The following is a 12,742-nucleotide window of genomic DNA, read 5'->3' as shown; positions in this document are numbered from 1 at the left end:
TGAGACCCTAAAAATGTGTCAACTCTGGACCCTGCAAGCGTCATAGTACGTTTCTGAGGCAGTGGATAGGGGCTGTTTCATGGATCAACACTCTCGCCTGCAAGCACTATGGCACACATGCGCTTAAGTATTTTCTACCACTACCACTCTCAGACTAGAGACACAGTGCACGTTTCACTGTTGCAGCAGACTTTGGTTTTCTGTATTTTTAAAAGAATTTTGATCTTCTGAACTGGATTTTCAGCTGATATTCAATTTGTATGGAGGCAAAACACGAGGGTATATAGGCACTAGTTTGTCATGCTGAGAAAATAAAACAGGTTGGCTCTTGCCAACATGATTAAAACAGTTATGTATTAAATACTCTTAAAAGGAAGAAGCTGTTCAACATGCAATGTTGGAGGGCGATTGGTGTACTTTGGTGGGAAATCAGTCAGTTTATCTGGAAAGCCTGACATTTTAAGTATTTTAGCGTAAATTAACACAGGTAGCATAGTAGCATCTCCCTTAGAGTGACATTATGCTAATATGATAAATTTTCCATCCGTATACAGGGGGCCTATTTCTGTTATAGCCATCTTTGACATAGCAATGGGTTATGCACCAATTTAAGGTCACTGGAATGTCTTCCCTGTCTTACTGTGCAAAGATCTCCAGGCCCGGCAGGTGGTGGCAACAGTTTTGACCTCTTCCTGGAGTTTCGGAAGGCCCATCGGCAATAGCTAAGCTAATGGCGTCTCCCGAGTTTGGTCTCACTTAGGGATAGGGTATAGTATATGGGTAATACAAGAATGTTACAAAGTGGCATTGTGCCACCAAGTAATACGTTTCTGGGTTCGGTACTTCAAAACACCCTGGTTCATAGGGAAGTACCATAGTATTCCAGGTGATCCTGGCTGGTGGGTTTGCCCAAACCAATGTGATCAGGGTGGTTCTGAGTGTAGTGAAGACGTGTTTGTTCAGCTGTATGAGGATGTTTCTGAAAAGGTACAGGCGTTTAGGAAGTACTATTTTTGTTAATCAAGGCAACTCTGCCTGGTGCATCTACTTGTCGATAACTGGCCACAATTAAGCTGAACTATCTGATTAGATTTCTTATGTACAGTCATACAGAGGCATTTGACAGTCAGTAACCCTCTTCATGGGGTATTCCAGTAAACATTTCGTTGTACTATCAGTGATGTGGAACAGTTCTGTATTATTTCAGACTCCAGAATATCTCCAGAAGCAAAGTAACTCTTGAATTAAAGGAGCCACAGTTGCCTCTGGATTTTTTATAAACAGTAACTTATCATCCAGGAAATAATATTTTAGAGGTGGGGTCACTCTTACCCAAATGTACCAAGGTGAAGCAATTAAGATGAAGTAAATCAATATTGTACACCTTGGCCACTTCCACTAGCATCTTTCAAACCAGTTTCTGATACATGGTATCAAATGCATGTGAAGGATTTTAAGGGCAGCATGCCTGCTTCTCCATTATAGGTTTCGATTTCCTACATTTCCAAGAACATTGTGTCTGTATTCCTTCGTGCCTGGAAGCCTGCATGTCTAACATCAAACGCTTCTGTGTAATTACAGTTGCTTGTGATGTGGCTTAGTTCCAACCCTTTCCTGGGCTTTTGACAGAAATTGAAAGTTTCATATAAGTCAGCGGTGATGGCAGTGCACAACACTACATCAAGCACATAGAAGGCCTCTCTTGAAATACCAATTGATTCATGTGTTCAAACGAATTCACCTAATTACTGCATCCTAGGCAGTCGGGAAGAGATCAGCAAAACGTTTGAAAGAAAATATTCATTCATTCATTCATCCGCATGTCAGATATGTGTTTGTGTGAAGATCATACTAGTGAAAACTGAGCAGTTCCAACAATTAATAACATTCTGATTATTAGCCACAAACTTGTCTGACTCACCTCTTTCTTATTCATAGATATATAGGAATGTATGATGTTACAATGCATACATTCACAACGCGGTATTTTACATCGCATTCGTTACAACGCAAGTCATTACAACGACTTGCGCTGGAGGGCGCTGGACTGAGGAATAGTATGATTTACTATTCCAACTCCAGCCTACATAACAGTAGGGAAGGTGTTGGAATAGTAAATCATACTATTCCTTAGTTTAGAGCGCCATCCAGTGCAAGTCGTTGTAATGACTTGGGTTGTAACGCCCGCGATGTAAACATACCGCGGTGTAACGACCGCGTTGTACAGGTCGTTCTTCATATATGGTGGTTAAATGCTTGCTGTTGGCTAAATGTGCCCCAGCCTTTCCACTGTTCTGTAATTCTACTCAAATGTCTCTCCACATAGTTTTTTGTGTAGACTTTCATTTGCTCTAATTGTCCGTAAATATGGGTAAGTACGTTATTGTCCAGATCGCTGCACAGATGCTGTATTTGCACAGCTTCTATAATGTGACCTGACAATGCTTTGTGATGTAACAGCCCGGCACAGCACACAGTCTGGTTGCAATGATTTGCAGAAATTCTGGCTCATTAATATTCATGGAGCAGGATTCCTCTGACCAGAGGAGAATTCAGGGATGTAGATTGGAAGGGAAAACAGACGTGCATCCGGTGTCCTAATAAAGGTGCCAAGAGTCCAACTGCAAGTAAGGCAAATGGACCCCCAGTCTCTTGGTTTGGAAGTAAAAGACCAGCTATAATTGGGGTGCAGCGGGGCGCCAATACCCCTGTGCCTTCGCCCACTGCATCTGCTGAACTATTGGTAGCTACGTCTGTGCATGGTTCTCTGCATTTGCAGAGTTTAATTGCTGTAAACCCTATCTCTGAAGGAGACACAAGGTGCAATGCCAAAAAAGTACCTCATTTGAAAGGGACACCGGGGGATCATACTTACACTGATTCCCACAGCTGTCATTCACGCCATGGAAGCCGCCCCACGTGGACAGCTTTTATTGTGCAAATGCCAAGGGTTGTTTATGGGATCTCCCTTACATTCTGCTCAAGCTTCCTTTTCACGTGTTGGTGGGTTTGCGTTGGTGTTTGTCACTGATAGGTTTATCTGTGGATCAGTACTTAAACGCCCTTCCTTTAAACTCCTTTAGCTATCTGATCATGATACCTTCCCTATATCTTCTAGGTCTTGTGGGCTGAAGCTCACTGTTGAGAATTTCTTTCGTACCTGGTATGTGAGCTCCTTTATCCTCCTCTCGTACTTCCGGATACCTTTCTGAGTTTCTGCACTCTTCTTCTGTTCAGACTCCAACTCTCCTTCCAGTTCTCTCACCTGTAGAGAAGAAGGGATTGCTGTAAAACGTGACTTGGTTATTTAGAAGCTAAGTACTGAAGACACCAACCAAGTTCCTTAGAAATCTGGGACTGCATAAATCCAAAAAGAAAGAGATATTGACAAAGTAATATTGTAATGTTGAATACCAGCACATAAAATAATCTGGATTATCTGTTAATTTACGCGGATTGATTTGTAAATTTTTGGTGTTTGAAAATATTGAAAGATGATGCTGTCTACACCAGTCTATCCATCATTTTATTGTTCACTCAGTTGTTTAACTGAAGGCTAGCTGCTACCTGGTGTACGAAGTAAGGGAGGCAGACTGCTCACGTAGAATTACATGGCTATATAAGTTAAAAACCATCCTGATTGATATGGGGATGAGTAGCCTGTGGAAGGAATCTGCCCATAACCCATTTCCACCTAAAAAAGTGTATAAAGCAGTATACTGGAATATGGTTAAGATCAAGCGCTTTTCATCCACAGTAAGGTCTACTATGTCTAGGCGTTTTTTGGAACTTAAACATGAGACCGAGCTTGAAACTTATTGGGAGGTGATCACTAAACCCCACGAAAGGAAGCGGTATCATCAATTTAGGGTGGGTTCCCTCCCGTTAAAAGAATTAAACAAAAATGCTGGGACTCAAGGTCGGATGATAAATGCTCTACATGCCCAGCACAGACTGAAACAATAGCCCATATAATGTTTGTATGCCCTGCTTACAAGCATCCTAGGATAAAATGGCTCAAACCTGTTTGCCTCAATATGGGCACTAGATCAAGCATGGAGGCATTAAGGATTTTGAAAACTAATACTCAGGATTCAATCGCAATTGCAGTTGCCAAATTTCTGAGCTGGAAATGGGTTATCCGTGCTAAAAATATGAGGGGCCATAACTCTAGTCAGGTTTTATATTAATAATTCTACAAAGAGTTTGGGCATGGGACCAGCATAGTAGTATTATGTTTGCTTTGATACACACTTCTGTGTCTGACAGTGTGTTACTTAGTGTGTAGAGTATTTTGATATACGATTTTTGGTGGTCTTATGGCCACCATTGCTTTTATGTATATATGTATATATAAATATATATGTCTATGTATGTGTATATCTGTATGTACTATTGTATATTTTTATATGTGTTAATTATCATGTGTTTTATATACTGAGGGCCCTGTCCATGGACTCGATAATTCTCGCTCCAGTGCATACTTGATTCATGGGTTCACACTCTGCGACTCTGGGCAATAGCTTGCTTAATCTCCACAATGGCCCCTCGCGGCGGGATGCCTGGCTTTCACCTTGTGGATGCCCTGCTGGGTTATCTCACAGGGGAATACCAGGACGGGTTCCCTAAGCAAGCGCTTAGAGACCGGTTGGTGATTTGCGCTATATAAATATCTGTACATTTACATTTACATTTACTTCTAAATGTTGGTCGTTGACTTTTATATTCTTTTAAATCATGGATTTTTAATATGACCTGTTTTAAAAAAAGTTTTTTGTAACTTTTTGTCTTTTATGATTGATACAATCGAAATAAAGTCTGACTGACTGACTGGCTACCTGGTGTTAGATGAAAGTGAGCAACATGGGAGGAAAAGTGCAAGCCTCATTTATGCTCAATATTTTCGACCGAATTTCGCAACTGCCATGCGTATTGTTTTGGTCCATAAATTTTAGTACTCTACCAAATTGATTACAATGGAAACACAATTTGGTTAACTCAGTGACCTGGAATCTGATTATTTCCCCACTGCTGTTGCTTGAAGTCTGTTCCACAGCATGAAACAAAACATTGCTTGTGATTTTTGATCTGTATTTTTAATGATGGTTTCAGATGAGATGATTCTCATCTCAGCTTCTTGGACCTGTATTTTGCCCAATTGGTGTGCAAATGTCCTCCTAGAATTTGACATGTGGAGAGTTTTTGGACCCGTCTTTCATCCAAATGGCTCACTTCAGGCATATGGTATTTAGTTTCTATTTAGATCAGATTATCAGATATCAATCATCGTCTTTCATCCAAATGGCTCACTTCAGCCATGCGGTACTTAATATCTATTTAGATCAGATTATCAGAAATCAATTTGCTAAGGGCCTAAATTCGAGATGAGCCGTAGTCTACATAAAATCTTCTATTTCTTTGCAGATGCAGTAGAACCAGCATCAGCCCAACTACTACAGGGGGCTGTTATTCTGTCAATGGCAATTTCATTGATGAAGGATTTACTGAATCAGCAGCATACGCTGAGGTTTTACATTAACATAATTCTCGTAAATCGGTCCCTGATTGCCGTATGCACACTGACAACACGTCTCAAAACTGTTTTGGCCAAATTCTTTCGAAAGTGTAGCGCACTCACCTTGGTCTCGAGCTTCTGGATCTGTTTTTTGCCTCCCTTGAGCGCAATCTGTTCTGCCTCATCCAATCGCATCTGCAGATCCTTGATGGTTTGTTCCATGTTCTTCTTCATCCTCTCCAGGTGAGCACTCGTGTCCTGCTCCTTCTTGAGCTCCTCTGCCATCATGGCCGCCTAGGAAAACCAAAGCACACTCAAGATATAGAAACCACCATTTCGCAGAAACCCCAGCAGAACGTCCAACCTGGCTCTGCTGAAGCTGACAGCAAGCTTACAAACACTGATGCCTGAATAAACTAATGGCAAGGCTGGGCGGAGTGTGGATATTTGCAGTGGCGGCCGGCACAGTCAAAAGCAGTGGGGTGAGGGCGGGGCAGGGTGGGATTGGGGAAGTCGACGGACTATGTATAATTAAATAAATAAATAATACCTATTCTGTCATCTGATGACTCCTCCCTGCCGCGGCCTGCCCCGCCTCACCACCCCACCATACTTTCCTGTGCTGGCCACCGCTGGATATTTGGGCATAAAAAATCAAAGACAGATGTACTGAAGAGTTGACCCGCTGTTGGGTGGTGAAGTGCAACTCTGGAACAAGCTACCATCCACTCAGCATGTCTCTATCAGTCTACAACAATTCAAACTGCAGTTATGAAATCTGAGCACACAATTATGCTCTATCCGACCAACATTTAAAAGACTGCCTTTCCAACCCCAGCCTCTCTTTCCTCTGCCCTTCTTGTAAAACTGGTACATGACTGTGTTGGATTGGTGATTTGAGGCATCGCCAAGTATATTTATCTCACTCGCTGTCTATGTTACACACATCAGACAAAACCATATGTGAATGTTGGGCCTTGAACAGAGATGATGAACTCGAAAAGGAAATAAAAACAAGATGTGTTGTTATTACCAAAATGATGATGAGACTGCAAAATGTGATCTTGGTAATGCAGTGTGGGTTCCTGGGTAAATCTAAGAGTGGGATGTGCTTTGTATACTTTATACTTGCAACAGGGGTATATTGTAATTGGAGGCCTCGCTTAGAAAATCGAAAATATTGTTATTATTATTGTTTTTTTTTTGTTGCAATAAACTTGGTGCAAGGACATTAGAGTGCTTCACAAGGAACCAGATTATGTAAAAAAATGTAACTGCAATTTGCCGCAGCGTGTGGTAAAACCAAATTACATTGAAAATATACTATTTTTTCCAAAACTTTTTAAAAAATTGTAAGAAGAGGCGCTACATTAGAAACCATGAACCCGCAATAGACACATCGGAGAAATGACAAAAATAACAGGGCTATCTTGCCTGACTGTATCACTGAAAGCTACAGCCGTCATTAAAACCATAAAAGAAAACAAACAATAGAAAAATATGAATACAAATTTTGCTAAGATTAGTGTTAAGCAGGTATCTAATGAAATTATGGCTACTAAATCTGGATCTCCATCAGACCCTTGCCCCCCCAAAAATTGCCTATCTTGTTCCAGAAATTTGAAGTACCCAATTGACCGCAATTTTTATGAAATACTCAATACTGACTATTTCCCCCTTGATTGGAAGAAAGCTTCCAATTTACCTTTAATAAAGAAAAATGGTCTTAACCCACTAAAGCTATAGGTCCATCTCTAGGTTACGTTTTCCAGCAAAGTTACTGGGGAAAGCTCTGGATTCAGAACGTATGTCTTTTATTGATATTCACAGCCTGCTGGATGGCACCCAGTATGGTTTTAGAATTGCACATAGTATGGAGACAGCATTAGCAGCTGCCTCGGAGGAGATGATGTCAATCCTAGATGGTGGCAGAAAGGCTGCATTGATGCTTTTGGATCTCTCAGCACCCTACAATATGGTCAATCATACTATCTTGATCGACCAGCTCCCCAAGCTAGGAATAAGTGGGTTCACCCTTCGCCTGAAAAATACTTTTAATCAGAGAGTGCAGCATGTTGCATTAGGACTATTAATTTCTGACAAATTCTGCCTGCCACGTGGGGTGCCTCAGGACTCCTTATTGAGCCCTACATTGTTCCATCTTTATGTCACCCCACTGACTAGGCTGATTAAATCTTTTGGGTTCTCGGTGGTGTATTACACCGATGATACCCAAATTGTGGTCTCAATATCAAGTGACCCTGAAGGCACTGCTGTAAGATTCAATGCTTGCATGTCTCAAATAAGCAATTGGATGTGTCAAATTGTTAAAAGCTCAACTCTGATAAACTGGAGGTTCTGCTACCGGGCTCAGATGTTTCATTTTGGTCTCAAAGCTGGTGGCCCCAGGAAGTGGGGGCTCTCCCTGTGCCAGTCAGATCCTGGTTTTTTTTTATAGCAAACAACTTTGAAGATCAGGCTAATGCCCTTACATCATCAGTATTTTTTATATTGAAAATATTCAAGAAAATCTGCCTGTTTATTCCTGCAGATCTTCAGAAAACAGTGGTTACCTCTCTGGCTCTATCTAAATAGGATTATGGGAATGCCCATTCATGGGCGTTCTGAAAAGATTCCTTCTTAAATTGCAGATGCTACAGAATGCATCTGTCCGACTTCTGTTAGAATCCCTAAACATCGGTTTGTGTATCAGGCCTTGATCAAACTATATTGGCTGCCTGTGGTAAAGAGGATAGAGTTCAAGGCCCTTTGCTTCACCTTTAAGGCCCTGCACAATATAAACCCTGCTTATTTTAAGGATAGATTGTATGTGCCATCCAGAAACCTCAGATCCTTGGAATTTAAGCATTTAGTATTACCAAGGTTTAAACAAGCATCTTGGGGTGGAAGAAGCTTTCTGATGAGGACAGCAAAACTATGAAACTCTTTCCCTATTGTTCTAAAGAATTGTTCAGATCTCCTATCTTTTAGGAAATCCCCAGAGACTTGTCTTTTCTGTCAGTGAGTAGATCCAGTCAATGGTCTTTATCAACATATGCAGCAGCGCCAAGACGCCCACGGGCATTCAAGTGCTACATAAAATGAGAAATAAAATAAAATCTTCCCAGGCCCCCACTCAAGCCTCCGCAGCTGCTTGTCGAGATGGACCCAACCTGCCAAAGGTTCGATTGAGAAAGCAAATAGGAGTGGAGAGAGAGCGTATCCCTGGCACGTCCCCCGCTCAACTGGAAAAGGGGACGAGGTAGCCCTACCCACCTTGACCTGAGCGAACCTCTCAGTGTAAACGAGTTTCACGTAGCTGATAAATTGGGGTCCAAAATTTAACATGTCAGGAGGGAAATCAGAAACGGACGAGAAACGAAGTCAAAGGCTTTACAGAAGTCTACCAGTAAGAGTATGCTTTTGTCATGGTGAGACTGCAAGAGAGAGATAGCATTACACACTCGCCATATCTTATGCCTTGTAGCGCAGCCTGGCATAAAAGCTGATTAGTCAGGGTGAAGCAAAGTAGATATGACCATGATCAGCCTATTGGCCAGTGCCTTGGCCCACAACTTGACTTCAATGTTTAAAAGCGAGATTGGGCGGTAAGACCCACAACACTCCCGTGGTTGACGTGGTTTGAGAATAATGACAATATCTGTAGTGTTAAGGGTCAGGTTCAACAAATCCCCCCCCCCCCCCCCCCCCCCTGGGCCTCCCGGAAAACTCCCAGCAAGTGGGTGCCTGTGAGTGCCCAAGTGGCTCTATAAAATTCAGCCGGAAGGCCGTCCGGACCTGGCGACCTCCCCGGCTGGAGCTGCATCAAGGCTGTCCCAGCTCCTCCATCATAATCTCTGACTCTAAAGATTCCCCGTCAAGTGGCGAGAGGATTTGTACAGGGAGATACCTAACAAATGACTCAGTGTCCGGCATGTTCTCAGAGTTCTGGCGAGCATATAGCGCACTATAATAGTCAGCGAAGGTGCTGCCAATCAGCCAATGGCCGGTTACAGGTTCCGTACGGGCATTGAAGACGTAGGGGATAGGGTCACCAGAGAATGCGGTGGAGCAAAGCCAAAGAAGGGTTTTGCTGGATTTATCTCCCCATTGGTAGATGCGACTCTGAGCCGCAGTCTAGGCCGAGTGCGCACTTCATCATGGTATGATGTAGGACTGTTCCGGTGTGTAGCGAGTCCTGGAGGACCGCTGGATCCAAAGAGGCCAGATATTGAGCCCTCAGCACAAGAAGTCTCGCCTCCCAACTCTTCTACCTCAAAGTCTGTGTGGCTGCAGTGTGCAGCACGATAGCTATTGATGAAGCCTGTATCATGGCCTTCCATGTCTCTCATAGGAGCCCAGGGGAAGCAGCCGAACCCACATTATGAAGAAGATCCACGCGTGTGACGTCATGAAGGGCCAACTTTAACTGGGCAGCCACCAGGGTCCATTTACTCAGCCGCCATCAAGGTGGACCCTCCTCTCCCCTACCAATATCCGCAACTCAACCCATGAATGGTGTGACAGTATGTGCAGCCGAATGTGCGCCTCACTGATCGCATAGCCCTGTGTTTTGGCCAGGACGAAATAATCAAGCCGAGAAAAGGTTCTGTGAACCCCCGAGAAAAATATGTATTTCCTCTCTGTGGGATGACAAAACCGCCTTGCGTCCAACAAGCACATCGTGTCAATGAAATGAGCTAGGGGTGTCTGTGACAAAGAAGCCCCGAGGCCCCGGGAAGACTGGTCCAATTGTGTAAAAGTCACAAAGTTCATCCCCAATTTTTCATCAATAAATGGTAAACCTGAAGAGTTGACTTGCACGGAAAGTGCCAAGGTGAGTCTTCCATCTAAGGGGAGTCTATTGGCAAAACTCATGAGAGAAATGTTTGGGGATGCTAGAGATACCTCTCTTATAAGTAAAACAAGCATTGACAAAGCCAATAGGCTTCCCCTATGCGAAATCTATTGGCTTTGTCAATTTGTGTGCGAGTTGCATAGCAGCATAAAGTAAAACAAAAACAAGTGCTATGACAGGGCAGTGTTGAACCCATCATATCACTTTTTTTCTTTAAGCCATGTTGCACAGCAGCACATGCCATTGTGCAATATGTAAAAAAAATAAATAGCGCAGGGTGTTTGAGGTGAGGGTCAATACATCGGAGAGCGGGAGAAGGGTGGGTGAATAACAATGGAGGGCGGTGTGGTGGAGGAAACGCAGGAGGAATGAATGAGAATTACTACATGGCTTAAAGTTTTAAAAAGTGCTATGACGCAGCCAGCATTGACCGCGTCATGGCCCTTTTTTGTTTAAGCCATGTTGCACAGCAGCCCCCCTGCTATGCAACATATAAAAAAAAACACCACAGTGTATGTGGGGTTCAACATATGGGAGAGTGGGAGAAGGGCGGGGTGGGTGAAAAACAACAGAGGGCAAAAGTGAGGGGAAACACATGCGGGAAGAAGGAGAGTTACTTTTGGACACGCACTCAATAAAAGTGCATGTCCTAAAGTCACAAAAGAGGACTGCAGGAGCTTGCGGCCGGTGGAAGGACACTGGTTACGGTAAGCTGCACATGGTCCATGCTCCACGGCACTGACGAAGCCTCATAGCCCAGCTGGATCCCGTAGGCAAAACGGGAGCGCTGAAGTAAAGGTATGAGAATGACATGGTAGCCAACTGACAGTAAATAAAGGTAAGTAATGGGTGAGCTCTCAGCACCTTTTAAGCTTTTTGTTTTTTTATTATAAAAAGAACACATGCTTTGGCTGACAGCGCATGTGCGCTGTAGGCAAAACCTAAAAATTCCAGGTGGTCGTGCGCTCCAATACTGGGTATGCCCCCCCTCTCCCTAGGGGGGAACTGAGAAGCCTTGATTAGCCTGGGTTGAATGTCACTCGCGTGGCCTGAACATTGTGAACATGAACTGTGCACTGTTGAGTGTGTGGAAGACCAGCGTTTGATTTCAGGGTACAGAGGAGGGAGGTGGATGGCTAAACGCAGCTTTTTTGTTCACCTTTAGAGGTATCAGAAATGTCAGTAAGGAAAGTGATCGTCTACAGTAAAAAAGCCCTTAAGTAGCTGGTGCGAGCCCAAATTCTTTAACCTATCCTAGCCTTTCTGATAGTCGCCAAATTTGTTTAATACTCCTTCTGCTCCGGTGCCAGCTCATCCTTGCGGTAGGGGTGCTCTTACATCAGTGATAGCTTTCTTGGCCTTTTCCTCAGCATTGCGACATTCCTGCACAGCCTCTTCCACTTCTGAGCTCAGTTGGGAAAGGTCTGCATCGAGTTTCTTTTTCTGGTTAATGAGACCTGTGTTCTGAAGAAGGAGGACAGGTTAGGCTCAGCAATTTCACCAAATTCAAAGATGTCACAGATGAAAAAGCACAAGAAACAAATGAACACAGTTATATAAGAACAATGTTTACACCTGCATTCCAGTTTGTAATAATGCTTATGCTTTAGAACATTTGCTTTTCTTATACACAGAGAATACTTTGATCAAATAGTGTGGTGTTAAAACAGCGATACAGCTCACAAGACAAGGTGTGGCAGCACAGCAATAGACTACAAGATATTGTAAAATAAGAGAATATATAGGGATATCAATGCTAAAGTACGGAGAGACAGGCACAAACAAACAGTAACTGACGGCTCCAGCAGTCTGAAGATTTAAAACAAGCATTGGTAAAGCCAATCAGTCTATCGTTGGCTGTCAACACTCTGCTTTGCCATTGTTTGTAAATGGTCTTTGTAAAACTGTGCAAGGGAATTACTTTTCGTGTGTAAGTGCATCACTCACAGAGAGGTGAGCTAATGGCTTATGTGGGCCAAAACCTGTTTCCCATGCTGTATGTTGTGGTGGGCAGAACAAAAATGTGAATTACATACTAACCGACCAATGGATAAAGAGAGCTGGATCAAGGTCCCTATATGTATGTATATTATGGACATAATTCTATTAAAAGTAAAACGTTTCGGCTAGCACTAAACCTTAAGAATGCCCATGTTTATTGACTGTGAGACAAAACCTGGAAGAAGAACTTCCACTAAAGGCAGCTGGCCCCATCAAGAAGGGTGCCTGAGGCAAACTCCTAAAGGCTGTCAATGATGCTTATTGTAAATGGTGAACTGCTCTCATAGTGAACTATATTCCCTTAATATACATCCCCATTCTCCGCATTAGGAACCAAAGGAAGACACTCTTCCAGTATATGTACAAGC

At 43.1% G+C, this 12,742-nt stretch overlaps 1 protein-coding gene across 2 annotated transcripts in view; it reads right to left on the bottom strand.

Moving 5' to 3' along the window:
• The window catches only part of MYH7B (myosin heavy chain 7B), a 127,355-nt gene that overhangs the window by 1,939 nt on the left and 112,674 nt on the right, over nt 1-12,742 (bottom strand). For both annotated transcript variants that reach the window (XM_085619011.1, XM_085619012.1), the window contains 3 exons: nt 11,712-11,837; nt 5,639-5,809; nt 3,161-3,265 (listed from right to left, as the gene is read on the bottom strand). In XM_085619011.1, the coding sequence (XP_085475137.1) occupies nt 3,161-3,265; nt 5,639-5,809; nt 11,712-11,837 (402 nt within the window). The remainder of the gene's footprint in view (nt 1-3,160; nt 3,266-5,638; nt 5,810-11,711; nt 11,838-12,742) is intronic.

Source organism: Triturus cristatus, chromosome 7, assembly GCF_964204655.1.
Source record: "Triturus cristatus chromosome 7, aTriCri1.1, whole genome shotgun sequence".
NCBI classification, from domain to species: domain Eukaryota; kingdom Metazoa; phylum Chordata; class Amphibia; order Caudata; family Salamandridae; genus Triturus; species Triturus cristatus.
This window is presented reverse-complemented; position numbering and strand designations above follow the sequence as displayed.